The sequence below is a fragment of the Salminus brasiliensis genome, chromosome 7 (genome assembly GCF_030463535.1).
Source record: "Salminus brasiliensis chromosome 7, fSalBra1.hap2, whole genome shotgun sequence".
Classification (NCBI taxonomy): Eukaryota; Metazoa; Chordata; class Actinopteri; order Characiformes; family Bryconidae; genus Salminus; species Salminus brasiliensis.
The window spans coordinates 12,571,570-12,597,575 of NC_132884.1; the positions used below are offsets into that span (position 1 = coordinate 12,571,570).

The 26,006-nt window shown below is 38.7% G+C and overlaps 1 protein-coding gene across 1 annotated transcript in view; it reads left to right on the forward strand.

Moving 5' to 3' along the window:
* szt2 (SZT2 subunit of KICSTOR complex) overlaps positions 1 to 26,006 on the forward strand; it is a 113,741-nt gene that overhangs the window by 28,384 nt on the left and 59,351 nt on the right. Inside the window, exons 31-51 of the mRNA XM_072683946.1 lie at positions 3,129 to 3,221; positions 3,378 to 3,456; positions 3,860 to 4,168; positions 5,236 to 5,374; positions 5,470 to 5,586; positions 5,866 to 5,935; positions 6,804 to 6,986; positions 7,110 to 7,379; positions 7,566 to 7,860; positions 8,583 to 8,657; positions 8,752 to 8,890; positions 9,519 to 9,642; positions 10,007 to 10,127; positions 10,679 to 10,831; positions 11,024 to 11,126; positions 12,222 to 12,336; positions 13,418 to 13,505; positions 16,951 to 17,069; positions 19,065 to 19,229; positions 19,869 to 19,952; position 20,788. Coding sequence (XP_072540047.1) covers positions 3,129 to 3,221; positions 3,378 to 3,456; positions 3,860 to 4,168; positions 5,236 to 5,374; positions 5,470 to 5,586; positions 5,866 to 5,935; positions 6,804 to 6,986; positions 7,110 to 7,379; positions 7,566 to 7,860; positions 8,583 to 8,657; positions 8,752 to 8,890; positions 9,519 to 9,642; positions 10,007 to 10,127; positions 10,679 to 10,831; positions 11,024 to 11,126; positions 12,222 to 12,336; positions 13,418 to 13,505; positions 16,951 to 17,069; positions 19,065 to 19,229; positions 19,869 to 19,952; position 20,788 — 2,842 coding nt within the window. The remainder of the gene's footprint in view (positions 1 to 3,128; positions 3,222 to 3,377; positions 3,457 to 3,859; positions 4,169 to 5,235; positions 5,375 to 5,469; positions 5,587 to 5,865; positions 5,936 to 6,803; positions 6,987 to 7,109; positions 7,380 to 7,565; positions 7,861 to 8,582; positions 8,658 to 8,751; positions 8,891 to 9,518; positions 9,643 to 10,006; positions 10,128 to 10,678; positions 10,832 to 11,023; positions 11,127 to 12,221; positions 12,337 to 13,417; positions 13,506 to 16,950; positions 17,070 to 19,064; positions 19,230 to 19,868; positions 19,953 to 20,787; positions 20,789 to 26,006) is intronic.

Consider the following 26,006-nt stretch of genomic DNA (forward strand, 5'->3'; position numbering starts at 1 on the left):
GGGCAGTGCGGCCCTCCAAAGAAATGCCACCCCACACCATTACTGACCCACATGCTTAAGGATGTTGCAGGCAGCAGATCGCTCTCCACGGCATCTCCAGACTCTGTCACGTCTGTCATGTCTGTCACATGTGCTCAGTGTGAACCTGCTTTCATCTGTGAAGAGCACAGGGCGCCAGTGGAGAATTTGCCAATCCTGGTGTTCTCTGGCAAATGCCAAGCATCCTGTACGGTGTTGGGCTGTGAGCACAACCCCCATCTGTGGAAGTTGGGCCCTCATACCATCCTCATGGAGTCGGTTTCAAACCGTTTATGAAGATACATGCACATTTGTGGCCTGCTGGAGGTCATTTTTCAGGGCTCTGGCACTGCTCCTCCTGTTCCTCCTTGCACAAAGGCGGAGGTAGCGGTCCTGCTGCTGGGTTTTTGCCCTCCTACGGCCTCCTCCACGTCTCCTGGTGTACTGGCCTGTCTCCTGGTAGCGCCTCCAGCCTCTGGACACTACACTGACAGACACAACAAACCTTCTTGACACAGCTCTCATTGATGTGCCATCCTGGATGAGCTGCACTACCTGAGCCACTTGTGTGGGTTGTAGAGTCTGTCTCATGCTACCACGAGTGTGAACATTTCAAAAGTGGCCAAAACATCAGCCAGAAAGCATAGGTACTGAGAAGTGGTCTGTGGTCCCCTCCTGCAGAACCACTCCTTTATTGAGTGTGTCTTGCTAATTGCCAATAATTTCCACCTGTTGTCTATTCCATTTGCACAACAGCATGTGAAATTGATTGTCAATCAGTGTTGCTTCCTAAGTGGACAGTTTGATTTCACAGAAGTTTGATTTACTTGGAGTTATATTGTGTTGTTTAAGTGTTCCCTTTTTTTTTTTGAGCAGTGTATATATAAATAATACCATAATTAATGCCACAGTGAACAGTATAGAGGTTGAGTTGATATAACCATACCAATAAACATGAAGAACTCCTTAAAATCATATTAAAAATGTAATTAATAGAAATACTAAGTTAGGGGGCAGCTATTAGAGCATAGTGTGTTCTAACTATTTTAGTCAGTCACCAATTATGCAAGTTCTCCCACTTAAAAAAATGAGAGAGGCCTGTAATTGACATCATTGGTAGACCTCAACTATGAGAGACAAAATTTGAATTTTTTTTTTTTAAACCACATTGTCTGATTTTTAAATAATTTATTTGCAAATAATGGTGGAAAATAAGTAATTGGTCACCTACAAACAAGCAAGATTGCTGGCTGTCACAGACCTGTAACTTTAACCTTTAACTTTAACTTTAACAGACCTCTAACCTTCTTTAAGAGGCTTCTCTGTCCTCCACTCATTACCTGTATTAATGGCACCTGTTTGAACTCGTTAACAGTATAAAAGACACCTGCCTCACCAACCTCAAACAGTCACACTCCAAACTCCAGACCAAAGAGCTGTCGAAGGACACCAGAAACAAAATTGTAGACCTGCACCAGGCTGGGAAGACTGAATCTGCAATAGGCAAGCAGCTTGGTGTGAAGAAATCTACTGTGGGAGCAATAATCAGAAAATGGGAGACCTACAAGACCACTGCGAATCTCCCTCGATCAGGGGCTTCACACAAGTTCTCAGCCCGTGGGGTCAAAATGATCACAAGAACGGTGAGCAAAAATCCCAGAACCACACGGGGGGACCTAATGAATGACCTGCAGAAAGCTGGGACCAATGTTACAAAGGCTACCGTCAGTAACACACTACGCCGCCAGGGACTCAGATCTTGCAGTGCTAGACGTGTTCCCCTGCTTAAGCCAGTACATATCCGGGTGCATCTGAAGTTTGCTAGAGAGCATTTGGATGTTCCGGAAGAGTATTGGAAGAATGTCTTATGGTCAGATGAAACCAAAGTAGAACTGTTTGGTACAAAGACAACTCGTTGTGTTTTGGGGGGAGAGTGAATGCTGAGTTGCATCCAAAGAACACTATATCAACTGTGAAGCATGGGGGTGGCAACATAATTTTTTCATGCGTTTGACCTCTGTCATTGCCAACAAAGGATATATAACAAAGTTTTGAGATGAACTTTTGTCTTATTTTCCACCATTATTTGCAAATAAATTCTTAAAAAATCTGACAATGTGATTTTCTGATTTTTTTTCTCATTTTGTCTCTCATAGTTGAGGTCTACCTATGATGTCAACTTGCATGTATGATTGTGAACTTGCACAATTGGTGACTGACTAAATATTTTTTTCCCCACTGTATATGTGTTTCTTGGGCCACAGGCTGCCTCACAGCCCCACATCATCAGCTGACAATTCCTTATGACAATTCATGACCTTCCTGACCAGTGCTTACTAGTCAAGTTAAGGACTAAAAAGCTAATTAGGTTTTGAGAAAATTACACAATTAATAGTGTACTTTTTTATTAGTTCTTAATTTTATTTTTTTAATTTTTTTGTTATTTTATTGTTTATTTGTTTTTATTTGTTATTCAATCAAATTTATTCAATCAAAATTATTCACCCCAATTGCAAATTTATTTAGTTTATTAGCATATTTGACTAATTTTCAGTCATTTGCAATAAACCAATCAAACTTGGACAAGAACTTGACAACAAGAACAAGGAATTGAATTAGCTCAACACAGCTAATATTATATGTTTTTGATCACCAAATCTTGCTGCTGGTCTTTTGCAGTCACTCAAGAGTTTTTGACCACCTGTCTTGAATTTGAAGGAACTACTTGTAATATAGGTTGTGTTGAGGTATTTCAATGGGGGTCACAAGGGGGATGATGATGGGGTCTGAAAATGTGCTATTTGCAACAGGGGTCAAATAATACTGAGCATGTAGTCATTTTACTGAAAAGTCTTAATGTTTCTCATTTGAGTACAATACATCTGCACAAACATGTCACTTTTTTTAAGATTATTTATGTGGACTAAAGTATTTTATTACTTACTTGCTTATTACTATTACTTACTTATTACTATTTTCTAAGTATGTATAAATGCCCAGACTATTGCCTAAATCTAATGTTTTGTTATTACATAAGTACTTTGTGCTTGTGAACTCACTCATCAATATGTTGGATTGTGAGTAACATTTTTGTTTCCTACCTTATACAGGACAAGTTCATGGATATTGGAGCTCAATATTTCAAAACTGTTCCTTCCAACCCACATTATTTCTTCTACTGCCCTCAATCTTTCAAGAAAGAGGTACGTTCAGGAGGACATTTTGCTGGGCTATTTTGTTGTCAGTTTCTTTGGGTGATGACTCAGCATCCCCACAGAAAAAGGCTTATGGATTTTCAGTGGTCTAAACAGCGACTCAAAAGTAGTTTTTCTTTTTTTTCCCATCATCCTTCATTCCAGGAGGATTCAGATGGAGAGGGAGAGAGAAGGCTTAGTGAAGAGTGTGAAGTCTCTGAGGCTGAACTAGCCACAGAAGATGGTGAGAGAACACACACACACACAGAGAGAGAGAACCTACAATGTGTCTTAATTTATATGCTGTAGCTAAGTCTGAAGTTTGCTTTGTTTGTTTGAATTTTGTACTGAAGCTACAAGGCTATTGCTGTTAACAAGTATGCTGTGAACAAGGATGCTAAAACTCTTCTGAATAGAAACTGACACTATTTGTAAGGCATATTGTTATCTATAAAAGTACAAATAAAATGGGCCTCATGTTTTTGTCCATCTTTAAAGGTAATCCACGTATATATTTCTATTTAGTTTTCTGGTCATAAGCTTTTAATTAGCATAAATTGTGTGAATTAGCTCTTTTCGAACTGAACATTGGACCTAATGGACCTAAATAAACTGTCTGTATATCTTATGTTATCCACGATTTGCAGAGAATGTGTCTGGCTGCTGTATTGTATCAGAGAGTGACACAGATCTGGAGGTGGAGTATCAGGAGCTAGGAAATGGAAAAGCAGAAAGAGGAGGAGGAGCGGAGGAAGGGCCGGAGGATGAGTCTTTCTCTGACTCGAACACAATGAACCAAGATGAGGACTCCTTCAGCATCCTGGAGGGAGATTCCTTGCTGGAGCCTTCTGGACCTCAGCCGGAAATGCCCCCCCTGTTTGTGCACCTGGTGTGCTCGGTCAGTGTTAAGAGCAGCCATGGCTCCATGCCCATGAGGACATTGCCCACCTGCCTAGGTAAGAAACCATGAAACTATGTCATATTCACTGCACATTTCATGCAAATCATTTCGTAGTGACAGAAAAAATGTTAGGGGGCTCTCAGTGACTCAGCAATCTGATGTGCTGCCACTATGGCTGGGGGTCACTAATTCGAATCCTAGGTCATGCAGATATGCCGTCAGCGTCCGGAGTCCAAAAGAGTACAATTGTCTATGCCCTCTTCGAGTGAGTAGATGCACACACTCACCCTCATCACTCTTAAGCAAAGTTGGTGGGCACAGACATCTGTTGCTGGTGTGACGAAACTGGGGACCCGGTGCTTTCCTCCCAGTATGGCAGCTACAGGAAGCGGCAGTGGCTGGCTTTGAATGCGTTAATTGGCAGTACCAATTTTGGGGAAATATGACTACAAATATCTAGTGTTACTGTAACTTTATAATATCAGAATGAATCACAGTTCACAGTGCAAACATACAAACTCATTTATTTACATGTACAGATTTATTCCCTATTATACTGTTCAGTACAGTGAAGGTAATAGTGAATGGAGAACCATTGAAAACATAATACAGGCTATTAATGCAGCATTTGTTCACTGAGAGATACAGAATCAGCATCTGAAGTAAAAGAAGCATGTGTACTGACATGAAACAAGTACATTACAGGATTTTTCTGAAATAAATTTACAGACATTCCATGACAATGACAGACATGCGATTCTTGCCATTACAGTCAGTAGAACATCAACATGATTTTGTCATTCTAAGATGACATTGCTACATAGTGTTGCTATATAAAGCTAATTTTACATTAACAATGACTTTTATTTAGATTTGGTGACAGTATTTTGGGTTCATACCCCAAGAATGTTTGCACATTCTTAAAATGTTTTTGAAAATAGTCATTTTGATTCCTTACTTTTTGAGCAAACCTTTGATTTTATAAATAATTGCATGTACTCGTATGACATCAAGCACATGAATGACCCCCCCCTTAAGAGAAAAGTGAAAATAATTCAATTCTAAAAGTGAACATATATATATTTCTATTTTTTTCTGAGATGATTTGATATGTTGTTGCAGGTGAGCTGATCAGCTGTCTAGAGAATGCAGAGTCTCTTCAGTCGGTGGATCTAAATGAGCTCTCGGTTACTCTGGATATCTTTGTGTTGACGTTACCCCTAGAAATAGAGGCAATGCCACATGACCCTCACCATACCAGGCAAGAATTTTGTTGTTCTTAACATACATTTCTGTTGTGAAGTTGGGAAATCTGTGTTTTCTGATGTGTTTGTTTGTATGTGTGTATGCGTGCAGGTATACCTCTGAGAGCAGTGTGTCTATGAACCGTTCTCCCGGCCAGCCATCTTCCTACCGTTCTGATGAGGAACTCATGGAAAATCTGGATGGCTTGCGTGGGTTTGGAATGGATGGGTGAGTTATATTTGTTAAAAAAAAAAATCAAAGTAAATATATTTCTAAAGGTGCTATTGACGTGAAATTCTCATCAGATGTCGATAACAACCCATTCAATCTACACATACATAAATTATCATAAAGTATTGTATAGTGTACATTTTGTTTTGATATTTGTGGCAAAGTATTTATTTACCAGCACACTGTGTAAAAGCTTACTGTGTGTTCTGCTGGTAGAGTGCACATATAGTCTACCCTTAAACACTGTGAAGTCTGAAACTTCTTTTTAATGTGCAGTATGACTGGGGATCCTCTGTCCAAACTGCCAGTCCTTCACAAACAGGCTGTTCTAGCAACCATGGATGAGGTGAGTCAGAATAACCCCTAGTGTACCAGACTAAACTCTGCTGTTTGCCTTAAATAAAAACTGGTTGTGTCTGGTTGTGATTGTAATAAACTACAGGAAGTTTAGAGAGCTATATGTCTTCTGTTGTTTTATTTTAAAGTGCTCTATAATCTTCTGTAATTGATTAATAGTGGCTCTGTAACAGGAAGAATGTTACGAACCAACCACAGAAGAATTAATGCTTCAGTAAAAAGTGAAATAGTTGAATAGTTGTCTAGGAGCTTAATCAGTTGTTGGCGGCTTTTTGTTGAGAATTTTTGTGACTTTAGCCACTTTAGCCAGAGTGTAATGGAAATGCAGTGCTGCTTATTGGGATTTCTGCTAATTTGACCTGAAGTGTAATTTGATCTTTATCTATTCCCCAAATCTATATAATGCAAATAATGCAATAACAACATATTTTTACATATATTTAAGAGTAATATATAATATAATATTGAACATCTTTGGGTGTGAATTTATTTAAGCCTATTGGAAGAATATTCTGTGTACAGATCTAAAATTTAGCTTGGGTAGGACTGGGTTTAAATGAAAGCATTATGTTTGGTAACAAACACATTGTGCAGGGTTGATCACCAGTTGCTGAAAACATTCGGTTAGCACTGCTCACACCAGTCATGCTAGTTACTCAAAGCAAAAGTTCACATACTTTTTCTAACAAAGATATTTAGCATATTTATAAAGAAATGTAAAAGCTAAGAACTCACTGCAAACAATAGATCAGCTTCTGCTACAGTTTCAGCTGATTTTGTTTGTTTCAGATGTGTTCATATTCTGTATATTTGTCTCTGTATAATTGTTATTATTCCTCTTTTCACGACTGCAACAGATCCGCTGGTTGTTGGAAGATGAAATCGTTTCTGCTTTGAGACATTCCAGTGTGAGTTCCTCCACTCTGCTGAAAGTTTCTGATCATGTTTGCCGCTCCAGTGGGCGACCTGGCTGCCACCATGAGGTCGTCCCACTGCAATTCGTCTTCGGACCTGAACAGTCCCTGGAGAAGTTCAAAGAGGTTAAAAAACTTGTTAAAGACTTATTTTTACAACAATTATACATTTCAGAATTTCTTTTTATATTATTTATTTTCTCCACTATAATCATTCTTGTTATATTCTATTATTCTCTGTCTCTGCAGGAGTTTAGGAGGTTGTCATTTCCAGGTTATTTGCTGAATGCAGAGAAACAGAATTTTCACTACATCTCTCTGAGCCGCCAACACTCTCACAGAATACAGGCTGCACAACAGTCCAATCAGACCTTAGCCTGTTCTCAGGGGGCAGGTTCTGTCTCTCAGCCTGCCAGTAACTGTCCTGAAGCTGACAGTTGTGACAAGTCAGCAAGAAGTCATTCCCCACCTTCCAAAAGCCTGGATGTTGAGGTGGAACCTGAGAAAAAAGTGCTGGAGGTATTAATATCAAAATAATAACAAATATATATATATATATAGTATTACTGTTTATTGTTTGTTATAAAATGGCCATAATTACATTCATGAATAAATATTTTAATATTTTTTAATACACTTTAGTTTAATTGTCCTCAGTTGTGGGTGGAGCATGGTCAGGTCATTTGTGGTTATGTATTTCAACAGGTAGAAGGAAGTCTGCCTGGTGGGGGAGCTCAGATTCACCAGCAGGAGGAGCAGACAGAGCAGGATGAGATCACTGAGGAAGAAGTGAGGCCTGGGGCAGCTGAATCTGTGAGTGACTCTCTCTCTGAGCGTTCAGACACAAGCAGAGTTAGACCAACTGATGCAGACGAACCTCGATCTCAGAGCGCAAGTCAACAGCCCTGCAGCAGCATTGACCGCTCATCTGATCACACAACCCCACCTAAAACACCCTCTGCTGTCAGCCTGGCTGAGTCTGTGCAGTCTGCGACACACAGTAAGTCTCTCCTAATAAGTCTGTACAGCTTTTCTATCTTGCAGTTTAACACTTTGTCTGATCACTGTATATTCATCACAGTGGAATCAGTCAGTGACTATCCACAACTTGTGTAATGATAATAGCCCTTTTGATGACACCATGTACATACACCAACACTAAGAGCTTGAGAGCGTCTGCAACCTCGCCTGAAAACAAAGTCTAGGGCCCCTAAGCTGTATGTTTGACACCCCTAGCTCAGGTCAAACACTAAGGTTCGTTTTTGGCCTAAAGGCAATTGGACCATCATGGCTGTCACATAACATTGCTAGACTGCTTGTTGAATGTTGTCCTCACTTCACACCTAAGTGTGCTAAGTGCTAAGTTGTGTATAAGCATGTGACAATGCTAATACATTGAACTGAATGACTTGTTCATGTTTGGAAAATACAGGGCAGTAGAACTGCCTTTTTTGTGTTGTCCCTACTTTAACAGCTGACTCAACCCATGAAGAGCTTAACAGTTACCTGATGAGTTGAATCAGATGTGTTGGAGCAGGGGAGCACACAAATGTGCAGTGCATAAAGACTTAGGAGGTCTGGACTGTGGAGAACAGATACAGGAAATTGTAGTATTGATTGTTTCTGCAGGCATTAGTGGACAACAGCATGTAAGGTTTATTTTGGTTAAAGAGATTTCCAGGGTTTGTCCGAAACAGTTTAAACTGATTTTATTTTCCTCAGGCAGTGGGAAGCTCAGGCCCAGTCGAGTCCAGAGTGTGGTCTCTAGCCAAGGCAGCCTGGACTCAGACATGCTGGGTGAGACCTTTTTTCACAAAAAATACTCTATAACTATGTATGTGAAACAATTAACAGAACAGAGTTTGTGTGTGTGTGTGTGTGTGTGTATTAGGTTATGATGGAGGAAGCAGTGATTCAGATTGTGATGGACCCACCATGGATGAGCAAGAGATTCAGAATCCTCTTATGCCGGAATTCTGGCTCTTTGTTCGAATACACCAGGACAGGGTGGAGGTCTTTTCCCACTCCAGGTTTGCTGGAACACACGTTATACACACATTATAGCTCTGAGGTACCATTTAGATACTATTGCAGTAGAGTTTAATGGGTTTGATGGTGCAAAAACTTGTTCTCTCATAATTCTCATAATAGTAATAACTCCTAATGTCCAGTGATTTTCCTTCTGACTCATCTATAGTGTGTGATTACCACGGTTCATGAGTTATTTACTTGCAACATAGTAAACACATTTGTAATAGAAATGTGTTATTATGTATATAAAAATAGTTTCTGTTTTAAGTGTGATTCAAATGAACAGCTTTTTAACTAAATGCAAAGACACAATTCAAAATGACTGTCTATGGTAATCCACAGTACAATACAGAGACATATTGCTCAGCACATGTAACATAGTCAGGCCTGCTTGGAAAAGAATTCCAGAAGGTTCCATATGAATCTGCTCGAGAATCAAAGTGGAAAGTTGAGCTAGTGTGCATTATCAAAAATATGATTTTTGATAAAAGTTTTTCTTCTGCCGGTCTGCCGGTCGGTATGTGTGTTTAAACCTTAGTCCTTATTTATGAAGTGGCAGTTTAAGTCTAGTGTAAAAGTCCTCCCTCCCACCATACAGTTTTGTACCTTTTTTTTTTATCTTGGCAGGAGTTTTAATGGGGGGAAAGAGGAAAGAGTGAGAGAAGAGGATGAGGAGGAAATCCCAGAGTACCTGTGTCTTCATCAGAATGTTGTGAGGAAGATTGGGGAAATCTGCAGGATAGTAAATCAAGTAAGTGCTTCTATACTTTTAGCTCATCAATTGAGTAGATACTAGTCCTCACTGTACACATTGTGCATCCTGTGTTTTCTTTGGCTGGTCATCATGTTTTATTGAAGTGTATACAGTCAAGTACATCCAGATTCTATCCAGATATGAAATGCATGTTGATGAAGTGTAAGCAGTCAGAGAGTGTCCCATTCTTGCAACCTTACAGGACCCTTTTACTAATAAGAGGATTTTTTTTTCTACTACTGTTATCCAGAATATGAAGTAAATAAGCTCAATTTAGATTGACAGAACTGTTAGTTTAGAAGGAGATGTTTATGAAAAGAAGCCCTCATAAGCCTCATTTAACCTCTCTTGTGGTCCCTAGCGCCTCCTGTTACAGGACCTGCATGACAGTCATGTGTGTAACTCTCTCCTGGTGGCTGAAAGTGAAGAGGACATTTGGAAAAACGAGTCTCTCTACAGGCAGAGACTGGCCAACTCAGATGGTAAAGACTCTTCATACACACTGATATGCTCCTAAAACACACACACACACACATTCTGAATGCTAATATCTATTGAGAATATGTTAAGAGATTCGTTCCAAGAGTTTGTATAGCCTATCACAGGGTTTTTAGTTATTGATTGTAATAAGTGTTTTTTTAAGCAGAATAAGTTATCATATTACACTGAAGGTTATGTTTGTAATGTCCACTCTGAAATTCATTAAAATGACATTGTAATGTATTTCGCAGCTAAACACTTTTTGGCTTTGTGTCTTTACGGTTGTGTTTGGGGATGAATTACCTCTCCAGTTTCCTAATACTGCAGATTGTTCTGCTTCAGTGTGCGCAAATGAATTGGTTTCAGAAGACTAATTGTGCTCCTGCAACTTCAGCTGCTCTCCAGGGCTGCATCAGCCAGGCCAGAATAGATAGTGTTGCTTATTATATAGAGGCTTATGCTAGAATCTCTCCCCCTCTTCCCACTCTCTCTTTCTGTCGCTGTCTCATTCTTCCTAATGTTCTTTCTCTATCTCTCTTCTAATGTCTTGTAGACTATAATGCAGATGACAGCTATCAGCCAAGAGATTATTTGGCTGCCACTATGCACTTCATGCCTGGCCACTTTGCCTGTGATGTGGTGTGGAGCACCATCATACACATTCACCCGCGTTTAAAGATGGGACCCAACATGGGGGTAGCTCGAGGTGAGTTTGACAGTGGTCAATACCAAATGATACCCTTTGTATCTGTACAATATCTGTTTAAATTAATTTTTGTGTGTATTATGTGCTGATACATAAAACCATATAATAAGGTTCAATAAAGGTATAGTTTGTTTTTACACATGACTGTAGCTGATTGTGACTCTTTTCATTTTCTCCTATTTTCTCTGGCAGCAATACAGGCCCTGCGTTCAGTGTTGAGTGCCTTCAGCGTAGTCAACCGCAAGAACATGTTTGTGTACCAGGAACGCACAACCAAATCAGTGTTCTACCTCAGGTCAGTTTGATATGCAAAACTGTTTTATTTTCACGCTGCCTTTTCCAACATTCTGGCCTTTTGATCTACTAACATTGTGAATTTTGGAATCTTAGAGTTTAAATGCATGTTTCTGAAATATAAAGCACCTCATGTACAGTATGGCTGCAGTTATCACCACAATGCTGCAGCATCAGTGGTGAGGTCTTCTGTATTACCCAGGAATGGTCACACATGCATGAAGTACATTCTAAGTATAGATTTAGGTTAATCTGCTTGCTGGTGGCTCTATACTTTTTATTCTGTGTTCAGTATTATAAAATATTCACACCTCTTAGATTTAACTTGTAGCTCACTCTTTAACTCATTTTAAGAAGGCTGATTCTCAACAAAGGGAAACTTCTAGCAGTCAAGTAGTTTTTGTATGAAACCAACATGAACCCACACCATGTCTTAAAGGCATGTGTGTTTACAGTCATCACAAAACATCTTAGATACCGCTGCTATTGCAGTATAATAACAACTGCTTACTGATTACTCACCCTGTCAGAATTCCCATACCTTAGCTTATCTGTTGAAATGAGTTGTAGTGAAGTTTCTTAGCCAGTTCATTAATGTATACAACATTCTTTATGTGACCTCCAATCCTAATTCACAGAAAAAATGAACAATTAATCTGAGTCTTTAGATAAGATTCTCAATCAATCAGTCATTTCTCAATCAAACATCATGTTTGCTCACTGTAAGGTATTTATCTCTTGTTATCTTATTGTAAAATGAAGATGATTCATATTTTCAAGTCCAAAAAAAAACCCCACTTCAAACTGCTTTTTTTTGCTGCCCTAGCTATGTTTACTGTCAGACTTTATTTTCTAAAACTCTAGTGTTGTAGTAACTTTGTCTTTGTGTGTGACAGCAGCACCTGGTCATCTGCATAGAAAAGTGTTGCTCTTTTACACACTTTCTCTCTGTCTGTCACTTTCGATTCAGTTTGGTCAACTTCACTAAGATTACCATATTTAGTTGCAGTATGACAAAATGACAAGAAACCCATCTCTCCCTCTATCTCTCTTTGTTCATCTCTCTTGCTATCTCTCTCTCTCCTCCTCCCTTCAGGCTCTCAGAGACCTCACAGACAGGGAAGTACAGTGATTTAGATGGGAACCTCCATGTTACTCACTCTGTTGGTTTGGCTCGCAGTCAGGAGCCACTGGGCTCTGAAGACCTCACGGTACTTTGCACACACAGTCACTGCTCAATATCAGTTTTTCCACCCTCACATAATATACCTTGCATTAGTTAGCTAGCTACCTACTATGTAAGAACTTTTGTGTTGCCTGTAAAAGTTTAATTTTTAAAGTGCTTAATTACAGTGTGAGTCTGAAATCAAAAGGGCATTGATAACCGTGGGCCAGATTCATAAACTCCTCTGTAAGGTCGCTGCACCTCTAAAAATGTGTGACATGGTATTTAACTCCCATTCATAGAGTAACCGTGCAGTTGCTTATTTAATTTTGCAGTATTTTTACATGTGTAATACCCCCACAAAATCAATGGACCATGCAAATATTAGTTGCCAACACTCGTTTGAGTGTCAGAATGGACCACAAATCTCAGAATCATGGATTTTGCAGATTGCACCCTGATAATCGATGGGATAAAAGCATGTATTACTTGTTAGCTACATTATACATGCCGAGGCTGATCCAATACATGTAGGATCAGGGGGAAATTTTGTCAATCTGAGTGTTTACTGAAGCTAAAATATTCCTTTAAATTTCAGTTTGTGTTGGATTCTTTTATGTTTTTTTTATTTATTATTATTATTCTGAATCGTTTCTACTTTAATCCATGCATTAAGCATCAGGAAACTGAATCAGAATGCCTCCAGCAGCTTCTGTTGCCAGGAGAAAGGCCAGTCAGTGCTGAGCCATTGATTTACCTGCTGCCTACCAAATAGCAGCCTGTCCTTGGCTTTAGAGGCTTTAAAGGCTTTATGAGCCTCTCACTTGCTCCTCCTGAGGTGTGTAGCCACGACAGAAAACACTACAAGCAATTCAGACGTCATGGACTGAAAAATGTGCAACCAAGGTTATGTGTGTTGTTGTGATTGGATTTATGTGTGAGTGTGTGTGTTTGGTATGTGAGTGTACATGTGTTTTTATTTGTGTGTGAGGTTGCACAGATATATATATATATATATATATATATATATATATATATATATATATATATATATATATAAAAAAATAATGCACCCTCCCCACACCAAAAAAAAATAATAAATAACCCCACACATATATATATTTCAGGGTTCACGCTCATCTTTGGAAGGCTCAAGGCCAGTTGGACAGGTGGACAAACACATCCTGTTGTTGGTTCATGGAGTGGGTCAGGCAGGTAAGAGAAAGAGAAAGTGCTGTGTCTGTGTGTGTCTGTGTGTGTCTGTGTGTGTGTGTGTGTGTGTGTGTGTGTGTGTGTGTGTGTGTGTGTGTGTGTGTGTGTGTGTGTAAGGGCTGCAATTGCAATTTCTATAGCAATATTGGCTTTTGTCATATTAATCAGGGATGCATAATTATATCTGAATTATATTAGTATTTATTACATCAGAAGGCTGAATTATGCAAAAAAGTCTTTCAACCATGGACAGTGTTTTTTGTGTGCTGTGAACATGTTTCCAGGTGAGTTTTGATGAATCAGGATGTTAATATAGCCCAAATAATTTGTCAGTTTAATTTTAACTTTTATTATTTAGTTAAGAAATAAAAGAGCCCAGAGTGGTCCAACAGAATAAAGTGCTGTCTGGCCTATGACCAGAAAAGCACTTATTCAATCCCGGGCAAGCTGCTAGCATTGGCCTGCCTCTCTCCAGGATGGGTAGATGGCACTTTCTCCCCATATCACTCCAGTGCACAGCTGGCTGACCCTGGCGCTTGTTGACTGATGTGTCAGAACCAAGCACACAGCAAACCTAGTTTGATGGTTGCCCGGTAATTTGGGGGAGATTATGCATGGGCAGAGTAATTGACGACCCAAATTGGGGAGACAATGGGTAAATTAGTTAATGTATGTTAGTTATTTTGGTCAGAAGTTATTAATGCAGGGCAATATTTAATAATGTCAGTCGCATCACTTGGCAGCTCCTTTAGTGACAGGCTGCTTCACCCCAAGTGTGTGAAGGAGCGGTATCACAGGTCCTTCCTTCCTGCTGCCGTCAGACTCCACAACCAGCACTGCTCCCAGCGGACCACATACACACACACTTAAACTACACACACATGTTCAGGGAACAGAGGTCCATCAATGTAAAAATACTATGTGCAATACCCCCCCTCCCACATGTGCAATTAGAGTCATTTGCAATAATCTGTAAATAATATTTTTATTGCTTTTTTACTTCTTATTTATATTGTGTATATAGTGTAAATTATGTATCTACATTTTTTTTGTAACTGAGTGTCTTGTAGAGGATTTTAATACAGTACTGTTTTGAGGTTTTAGGCACCAAACATTATTAAAAATCATTTATCTTGACAAGAGTGTAACAACTACAGTAAAAAAGGCACAGGAATTTCTCATTTTGAAGAACGTATTTAGATTTAGTTGAGAGCAAGTTTTAAGAACAAAGCTTGGTTCTATGATTCTCCTGGATGCCTCCAGCCAACCAGATTTATTTAGTTCAGTCACAAGCTTATCTGATTTAACATTATTAAGCATTGATTTTGGAGAACTTTGAAGATGTTTTAATGAACACATTGACATAAAATTACTACTGAATGTTGTTTATATTTATTGTAATATTAGTGTTTTGCTGAGCATCAACAGTTTTTAATTCTAATATCCACAAATGCCTAAACCTTTGCACAATACATTATCGTTCCAGTTTAGTTTTAATAAGCTGATTTTTTTCCATGACAAGACATTTGTTTGTACATGCCTTAATGCACAACTGATTTCATGTGTTCTAATAAGAATAGTAGTCAGTCTGGAGGAACAGCATGAAAGAATACGCTATAATAAAACTGTAGTCTATAAAAACTTATAAAAAGGTACTTTAAATAGCTGTTGACAGGAGATGTGTGTTACAATGAAATCTAAAATCTGGCCAAGGATCTTCACACACACATGCACACATCTGAAAAGTAGAAGGAATGAAGGATAAGAGGGACTTGTGTTTGACACAAGGTGTTAGATTGCTTTGTGTTTAGTGCAGATTGTGTGCAGGAGTGAGTGTTTGGTAGGGTGTGTAGAGCAGTGGTTGTTGTTTTGTAATAGTAAAGCTGTGATGAGGTACCTGCTCTCTATCCCACTGTGCGAACACCCCAGAAAAGATGAAAAGGCCAATTCATTTTGGCACGCTCCACACTCCCCACTGCAGTACCAGTTATGGTCTGATAGAGGGCACTGTTGCTCTTTCTGCAGCATTCTGGCTCCTAGGGCCATGATGTCATTATGTCTTTCTTCATCTTTTCTCTCCATCTCTCCCTCTCCCTCTCCCTCTCCCTCTCCCTCTCCCTCTCCCTCTCTCTCTCTCTCTCTCTCTCCCTCTCTCTCTCTCTCTCTCTCTCTCTCTCTCTCTCACTCACTCGCTTGCGCTCTCTCTCCCTACCTCCCACTTTGCACTTGCTCTCACTCACTTGCCCGCTCTCTCTCTTTCTCAATCTGGAAGTTGGGAGCTGAAACAATAAGAGTGATTTATTATGCTCCTCCTGTTTTTGCTCCATTCCTGAAGTGTAACTACAGAGAACAACTTTATTTATTTATGAGGCCTTTTTTTGTTTACAGGGATTTGAAGTTTTCTCGTGTCTCTTCCCCCCCCCCCTCCTCGCCTTAAGCTCGTCTTTCATCGCAGTTTCTGCCTGTGCTCCAGACACCTGTCAGTGTGCTGATTTCCATAGACTGAGCTGAAAACAAGAGCCCAGTTCAACCAAGAGAAATGCAGAGAGTGTTTCATTTAAAAGTGATTGCTACTGTTGTGTAAACAGAGATTAACACAAGTGCCAAGTCTGATCTCAAATCTGTGTTCATAAGCTTCACCCAAGAGCTTCACGAGACCAAGACCACTGTGGAGGGCTGTTTGGACTGATTGGGCAGGGATGGCATAGCTACGCCCCACTTTCACCATTGCTGATTCCCACCTGTTCTCCATGTATCACATGCTACCACCAGTGCTGGGAGGGTAAAGGCTAGCACAAGGCTTCCAAGAGGAAATAGAGTTGAACCAGCTTCTGCCTATAAAAAATATTCACCCCCTTGGAGGTTTCCCCTTTTATTGCTTGTATAAATGGAATCATTGTTAATGTGTTTGTTAATTTACAAAAATCTTGTGAATGTCAAAGTCAAAATAGATTTCTACAAAGGTCTACAATGTCAGGGGATAGATACAATAAAAAAATCACTGAACACCCCTGAAAAGGGACAATATCGAAGGGGGTGAATACTTTTAATAGACTGTAAATATAAATTTAATGTAAATATAAAAACAGTTCATTAGATTGAATAGGACTTTTTGACCTTTTATGAAGCTTGTCCATCCTAGCAATAGTAGCAAATTGTGGACACAGCATGGACAGTGATTTCATCCTTTGTTTTAAAAGCAAATTCTTGTTAGTTGTTTTTCAGTAAGGAGGGAGGAAGTGATGACAAAGTGATGTAATAAAGTTTATCGAAAACAGTTGTTTGTCTTTTGAATTACCACGTTTGCACTGTTATGATTGCTTTGCAGTCTAGCACAGCATCTTAATGTAAAACATAGCTTTGAGCTACATTAGCATGCAAAGGTGTTACAGTACAGAATGTATAATAAGCACAACTTCTTCAGACATTTCTGCATTCTGATTGGCAGGTCCAGAGATCACGGATGAGTTGGTGAAGGTTCTGAGGAAGCGGCTGGATGAGGCTACTCTTGACATCATCACTGTGATGCTGGTCAGGAACTGCAAACTGACCCCTGCAGATGTGGAGGTACACCTTAATCTTCTCCTTTACTTTCTAGTCAGAACTGATTTTATTGATGAGAACACTTACAATGGAGTTGTCAGCTCACATTGAGATAAAGTAACAAGTGAATAAATAGAATATGGATTCTTGTGGTTATATTAAAATCTGTCCACCATTTGGACACTAATTGTGTAATGTGAATTTCCCCATACATTCTAGAAACAAAGATTATAATTGGGTTGATAGAATTTCTCAGTAATTGCATGGAACGAATTCTTGGTACAGCAGCATGCAATTAAAATTTCCTTGATTTAAAAGATGGAAGTAAAATTGGGGATAAAATAGCTAAATCAATAAAACTGAAGGAATGTCTTTTAAAGATCATTTGTAAAATGTAATTTTATTGAGAGGAAAAAATTAGGACACCCTACGTCTTAATAGCTGTTTCCCCCCTTGGCTGAAATAACAGTTATGTTTCCTGTAATGATCTATTAGTGTCTAACGTTAACTGAGAGAAAGTTTTTCCCCACTCCTCAATGCAGAATTCTTTCAGCTGTACGATTCTTTCAGCTTTAGTTTCTAATATTTAATACCTAGTAATTTCTGTGTTTGAGAGCTATCCAGGCCCTACAGGAGAAAAAGCCCCATTTCCTCACCTATGCTTCACAGTTGATATCTTGTGCTCAAATGCTGTGTATGGTTTATGCCAAACATGTCCTCTGTCACTGTGTTCAAATAATTACATTTTTCATTCATGTCTAAAGTACTTTGTTGCAGATGTTTTGGTCCTGGACTAGGTGTTCTCTAGAAAACTGTAGTCTTGTTCTGATGTTTTTGACAGCAAAGCTTTCCTTCTTGCACACTTCCTGTGAAAAGCAAACATGTGTGGTATCTTTCTGATGGTAGATGCTGTACTTTGACTTTAGCTGTGGCAAGAGCTACCTGTAGATTCTCTTATGAATTTTTAGGATTGTTGAGACTTTATGGTCTGCTGTTGGATTGAAGTGGTCTGCTCGCTAGGACTGCCTGACCTGGTCATATTGACAGTTATTGCACATGGAAATTATTTAGCGGACAGTGAAACTGATTTCTAAGTGTTCTGAGATCTTTTTAAATCACTTTTCAGACTCCTCTGCATCTATAGTCTTCTTTCTGAAGGCCTTTGGAAGCTTTTTGGATCTCATCATTGTAATAACACTCACTTTACCAATCAGGATCAAACCAAGCCAACGTCTGATGTTTAATTAATTAAAATCGCCTACAATGATGATCTGATTACCTGCAGCTGATGTGGTGCACCTATTTCTAATTTTCGAAAAATATTATTTTTATTAATTGCATTTTACAAAGGCTTTTTAAAAATCATTGTTCCGTTCTATTTGTTTAGTTATATTCCCTCCATTTCTTAATATTGTTTAAATAAAGGTCAAATGTTCATATCACTGCTCTCCAATGAAAAACATGTATCTCCATTTTTGTCTGCTGGTCTCTGCTGTATTTATCAAAGCATTACAGTCTTCTATGTACAGTTTGAGCAGAATGTGTCAAGACAGTATTGTGTGTTTGTGCATGTGTGGGGATTTTAATATTATATTATAACTGTAAATGGAAGTTGACTTTGAATGACGGATACTGTTTAGACGTCTGCTTTGCTGTATGCGTATGTATGTTTGCTTTTTTATATTTATTAAGCCTGCAGACAAACCTTTGGCCAGTTAGAGTTGCTGAATAAACTACACAAGTAAATCTAGTTAAAAGTACAGGTTTTTTACATCTTTATTAAGTTTTGCTGTTTGCAACTTGGTGCTAAAGTTTATTCACAGTGTCAATGAGTGTGTGTGTGGGGGGTGCATGTCTATTCATAGAGCTCATAGTGGTGAGACAGCTACCTAATGATAATTGGCTACTTACTGCATTTGTTTTCTATGTTAGCAACTGTGCTGGATTTCTGCATTGCACGTTTATTTTGTTTATTCATCTTTCTTTCTTTCTTTCTTTAAATCTCCCTTTCTCTCTCAGTTTATTCAGCCTCCTGGTTCCGCTGCTACAGAAGTGATGGAGTTTTCCTTGCCACAGTACAGCCTGCCATGGATCCGGGCCCTGGCTCACTATCTGCGCCAGAATCTCCTCATTTTCCTCCATATCCCCAAATACACAGACAGCAACATGGAGCACCACTTCAAGGTACATTCAGCATGATCCTCATTCTGATGTTTTGACTAATGCTGTCATACTGGTTTTAATACATTTTAATTTTTACATTTTCTGTGAGTTCAGAGGGACAGAAGATATTTTATTTAATCTATTTTGGCTGCAAAAATAAATCTCATATTGGCAGATTTTTGGCATATAATGAAAATGACTAAATTGGTAAATATAAGTAAACAGATCTATAATTGTTTTTAATCCACATAACTTTATAATATTTACAGGACAGATACAGTACTTGAGCAAATTATAGTCTGATGCTTATAGTCCGATGTAGTATGAACATCATGTAATGTCTAATGACAGCATGGAGCTTTGAAGTCCTTGACAGATGCTGCTGTAAAAGTATAATAATTGAATATTCAGAGTTTCAAAAGGATCATTAAATGTGTCATGCTGGAAAACGCTCGGCTTAATGATGGTGGTAACTCCAGTGCCCACTCTTTGTTCATGTTTTGTAATCAATCACCCACCTCTCCATCTTTGTTCCTCTATCGTTCTCTATCTTTTTTCCTTCTCCACCCCCCCCCTTTCTCTCTCTCTCTCTCTCTCTCTCTCTCTCTCTCTCTCTCTCTCTCTCTCTCTCTCTCTCTCTCTCTCTCTTTCTGTCTGTAGCACTACTTCCATTTGAACAGTGATCTGCCTGACTCTGATATCTACCTCTACAATAAGCCTGGGGGCCAGGGACAGGAGGCAAAGGTAATGAAATTCTCTCGACAACTACTTCTAGCTTTCTTTTTGCCCCCCCCCCCCCCCCCCCCCCCCCGTTTTATCTCTCTCTCTGTCTCTCTCTCTCTCTCTCTGTCTCTCTCTCTCTCTCTGTGTCTCTCACTCTCTGTTTCCCTCTGTTTAATTTGTACACTCTGGCATATTGAATACACCCTAAATCTTTTTCCCCACCTGAAATTCCTTCCCTTCGTAAATAAACTCTTCTTGCTTGTTTACCTTGTTGCAATAATTTATTGGTTTTATGTATGTATTTATTTATTTATTTACTTATCCATTCTTACCTTGGCTCATATTGGTATAGCAGTGTCTCTGACTACATTTGTGTGCCTGTACATTGCGGTATGCAAACAGAGGGACTAAAAAAGGGAGAACTTTTGTGATTACAAATGGTTAACGGTAATCTTATTTACATTTATTAAGTTTGCAGACAAACTTTTGGCCAGTTACAGTTGCTGAATAAAATAGTAAATCTAGTTTGAGTACAGATTTTTACATCTTTATTAAGTTTTGCTGTTTGCAACTCTGTGCTAACAGTAATTTGCAATGTCCATGAGTGTGTGGGGTGCGCATCTATTCATAGCGCTCATATTGGTGAGACAACAGGATTATGTGGGGATAATTGGCCACTTATTGCATTTGTATCCTCTGTTGGCAATTGTGCTGGGGTTCCGCATTACACATTTTTAGAACTGTCCCTCTTTCTCTCTCTCTCTCTCTCTCTCTCTCTCTCTCTCTCTCTCTCTCTCTCTCTCTCTCTCACTCTCTCTCCCCATCCCCTCACCCTCCCTGTTGTGCAGTGATCAAGGGTTTGCTGACTGGTCACTGAAGAAGCATTTGTTTTATTACATTTTCTACATTAAAAACTACTAACTAAAAAGTAAATTGTTGCCACTGTTCCACTGCTTTCAAATTCCAAGCGACATGCAGCTTGAAATGAATGGAACAATTTTAAGCAAAGGTCACTGCAATTCCTCATTCAGTTAATGGAATAGCAACCAAGACTAGAGACACTGGGATACCAGCAAGTCCCAGGTTGTCATTTCCTTCCTTCTTTAAGCACAGATTTGTCACAATGCTGCTGCCTGCTGCATTGATTGCTGTGTTGTTTTGTATGTTGAGCAGTTTTCATCTACCTTTCATCTAAATGTAGACTTATTTAGACATTATTGAGGGTTTGTATGTACTAATATCTCTTATTTTTGTGTAAAAGAGTGTTATAGTTATATAGGGACAATTTATTGTAGGATATAATCATGTTATTATTATTTTTGTTTATGGACTAATTTTCATTTTTCTGGTGTGTAGATGTGTTTCTTCAGGTTCTGTATGGACTAAAACCATCTATTCTAGAATATAAGAGTTTACTAAGATTGTGTAAGGACTAAAATATACTTTTCTAAAGTGTAGACTTGGTATTGTCGTGAATAAAAGACACTTTACAAAAATGCAAAGGGCTTATTAAGGCACAATTTGCCTTACTCTAAATGTAGTTAATCAGCCAATACATGCTTGCTGCTGTAGTCAAGACATGCTTGGTATCTAGAATTTTGTGTTGGACCTACAAGGCTAATGGCACTTAATTAAATGAAAAGCTAATGAAGTAAAGAAAGCTTGTAATCCTTTCATTAGCATTGTGCAAAATGCATGCCTTTATCAACACAGTTCTGCCTCAAACCATGTGATGTTAAGTCATTTCTAACAGACTGTCTTTTCTGAAACTGTTTGACATGCTGTTACTCATACAGTATGTGCTATGCAGCTAAAACAGTTGCATTAGAAGCTTGGATGTTGTTGATTTAATGATGAGGTATATATAAAAAATATTTATATCCTAATGTGGGCCTAAATGGCTTAAAGTTAAACTTAGGACCTTTGTCCCATGCTGGAGACCTCAAACAGTAACAGCATCATGGCAAATCTGATGGTGGAGTCCAGGATTCCAGCAAGAAAGTACCATAGCAAACTTGTTCAGTGCTTTTTGACCATAATTAGCTATAGGGCCCAGAACTGGTAGTTCTACAGAGAGAAGGGCATGATTAGGTAGGAGGAAAGCAACAGGCCAGTCACTACAGTAAATAAATTAGGTATTGGTGTTATAGGCAAGCTGCAGAGAAATGTGGATGCTGAAAGGTTAGTAAAGATGAAATGTCAGCAGTGTTGCTCCTCTCATTGACAACTGTAGTCTCCCTGGCAGCAACAAAAACGCCCCCGCCTGCGCTGTTGCTTTCCTTTAATTGGTTGTAGGCGGCACAAGCAGAGAAAAGACCTCAGAAATAGGCCATGAGCTAAGAGAAGGAAGACCAGCAAATAAGCAGCTGTTTTATTGAAAGAAAGAGCTGTCGATAAGAAAGCACCATAGAGCAGGCCACCTCTACTATAAGTAGAACTAGAAGAACTTCTGAGGCATCCAAAGAGTTTACAGAGGATTAAACAATGAGTAAGTCACTTGTTTACACATACCATGGACTACAGGGCCATGTAGGTCAAGCCTACATTAAAACCTAATCTACCTCGCACTTACAGACGTTTTTGTTTTATTGTGAAGTAGTAAACAGCCCTGGTAGCTAATCAAACATAAAACATAATATTGTCTGCTCAGGTACTTTCATAACAAAAAAAAACATTAGACCCAGACTTAGGACCCATTGACCTATATCACAGCTTCTCAACATTTTGTAACCAGCTAACAGTAGTTCAGTTTTTGTAGCAATGTTTTCCCATTCTTCTTCTCGCTAGTTATGCGATATTCAGGTTGTCCAACAGACATCTGACTTGTTCTTTCTTATGACTTTTTCATGAAAATTAAGTTTGTAAAAGCTATTCAGCACAGTGGAACGTTGCACCATTACTCTTGATTCAGCTAAGATTTCATGCAGGTTTCTAGCAACCATTTGCTTGTTTTGATTTTACCAGCGAACAAGCAGTTCTCTCCAAAAGTCTTCTTAGTCTTCCAGATTTCATCTTGACCTGCATATTTCCTCTGAACAGCCATTCCTTAATAGCGTTCTGCACCGTGAAAATCTGAAAACGCTTGGCTTCTTCTGAAAGCATTGCCGTGCCTTGTGGACATCAGTTACTTTTGTTTTCAGATCTTTAGACAGTTGCTTAGAGGAGCCAATGTTTGATGGATGTTAGTACATTGTTTGAAGACTTTTAACTAACTTAACGTATAGTTTTGGTATAATAGTATTCTTTAAATTTATTAGAGATTCTTAACAAATAAACTTGACACACCTTTGCTTATGCAAATGATTGAATGTTTTTTGGGGATTCTCGCTTTTAAAAATGGCTCATGTCAACTCTCAGGATTTGCCAGCTATTTGTGTAAATCATGGATTTTCAGGCATACAATACTGCTGTTTTTATTCTGCACTTTAGATAAGCTGCTGTTGAAGCAATTGTAAATGTTTTAATGACATAGGATGCTGATAAATTGCTCTCATGTAGGAGTAATAGAAGATTTATGATTAATTTTAATAAAGTGTAAACATGGAAGAGAACCTTCTCTACTTCTTAAATAATCCTGCAGGTTGACACATCTGTCATTACACACTGTCTACTAAGATATGACATTCACATTCACAGTGACAGTTTCATTTATTTAGGGCATCCTTAACCTTTTAAACCTGACTTCACCTTTGTCATACTTTGATCACACCGCTTTAAACCTTGGTTTCTACTGGTTGGGTCTTTTTAACTTGGCGTGAGTATGTGAGTATGTGAGTGTGTGTGTGTGTGTGTGTGTGTGTGTGTGTGTGTGTGTGTGTGTGTGTGTGTGTGTGTGTGCACAGCTGAGGGAAGATTTTCTGTCTAATGAGTCAGTGTCTTAAGCAGTGCTTTGTACGAAATCTCTTTTAAAGGAGGTTTTTGTGAGGTTTCCAAGGCAGCGACATTTCACAGCCTTGCCAAGATTATGACAGTAGTAAGATAACCTCATGGGAGATAACTCAGCGTCTGTTTCATGGTAGAAGAAATAAATTTGTAAGAAATGTATGCCCAAACTGGTCTCTTTCCACTACGTTATTGCACTCTTGACAATGATGTGTTGTGCAATAACAGCTCCATGCAAAGATTTTCCTGGATTTCAAATGACAGTGATATTTAATGCTGTACCATATTTCAAAACTGTCATCAAAATTTGTTCATTTTAAGTAATATTGTTTTTTCTTCAAGCAAATATTCTTACAAAAATTAATGCAAGCCATCCTGCTCCGATCTGCTAAACAACTCAAAGTATTCAGCTGGTGCTGTGCAAGCTCCAAGATTACACAGATTAAACATATTTCAGTAGCAAGGATATTGGAAGTTGACTTACAATTGGCCTCCACTTGTGAATCATTATAAAAGTGAATCTAAAAGAAAGAATTCTAGCATTCTATAAAAAGTTATAGACATGCACAAGATAATAAAATCCAAGCAAGAGCATACAACTGGCCTATATGGGAGGGTGGCTAGAAAGAAGCTATTGTATCAAAGCACGTCTGGGGTCTGCCCAAAAGCATCAGATGTGATAAAAATATAAAACCTTAGAATTTTTCTCAGCAGGACTGGATGGATGGATGGATGGAAATAAATATATAAATATCGACATACAGTTATGTAAAAAAACAAAGTACACCCTCTTGAAATATGTTGTGTTACATATCAGGAAATAATGAGAAACATCAAGTCATTAAAAGATCTTAAAAGTTGGAAAATCACAAACAACACAGATTGAATCATTTTATTATTAATTTAACAGAACTTTTGCCAAAATAGAAAAGCCATGTGTGAAAAACTAGTACACCCATAAACCAATAACTTGTAGAACCACCTTTAGCAGCAGTAACTTAAACTTTTGGTTTTGGGTATAAACTTATCAGTCTCTTACATCTTTCTGGAGGTATTTTGTCCCACTCTTCTTTACAGCGTTGATTCAGTCTGTTGAGGTTTGTGGGCATTCCTTCCTGCACAGTCTCACCACAGAGTTTTGGTTGGGGTGAGTTCTGAACTTTGGGTGGGCCATTGCAACACCTTGATTCCTTTGTCTCTTTTTTAGCCATTTCATTGTAAATTTGATGGTGTGCTTGGGATCATTGTCCTGTTGCATGACCCAAATATGTCTTTAGCTGCTGGGTAGATGGTGCGCATTTGACTCCACTTTGGTCTTGTCTGTCCAAAGCACATTGTTCCAGAAATCTTTTTTTTTTGATGTTCAGATGCAGCTTTGCAAACTTAAGCTGTGCTGCCTTGTTCTTTTTAGAAAGATGAAGCTTTCTCTTGACAATCCTTCCAAACAAGCCATACTTGTTCAGTCTTTTTCTAATTGTACTGTCATGAACTTGAATATTTAGCATGAAAACTGATGCCTGTAAAGTAACAGATGTATCTCAGGGTTTTTTGCAGTTTCTCTGAGCAGTGCATGGTCGGAAGTTGGGGTGATTTTGCTGAGACGCCCACTCCTTGGAAGAATGTCAGCTATCTTGAATGTTTTCCACTTGTGAACAATTGCTTATCTTGTGGTAATTTCTGTTGTCTTTTTTTCTTGGCATTGTGTTAACACACAAACGTTTATAGAGGTGGTCACACTTGCTGATGATCATTTATTCAAGGGAATTTGATTAGCAGCACCTGGATGGTACCTACTTGGTACTCATATGAAACCAGTAAGGGTGTGGTTCTGGCACTACTTTTGCATTTTTGCCTAGTTTGTATTGAATAAATAATGACACAGTGTAATTTGTCTCTGTGTTCATCTGAGATTATATGTACTTCTTTCTAAAACCTTTTATAGATCAGATGTTGTTTATGATGTCCTGCTTCAGACAACCTGCTTTAGTCTGCATCATTCAGCAGGATGGTGACACTCCAAGCAGAGTCCAGATCTCAGTCCAGTCCATAACCTGTGGCACTAGTTGACAATTTTAGTTCACAAGCATCACCCTCACAACCTTCAATTGTGCACATAAATCACTTCTAAACAGTGTGTAACCTGGATACTTAGCCTAACCAATAAATGAATTTTGACTTGTATTTGAGATCTTA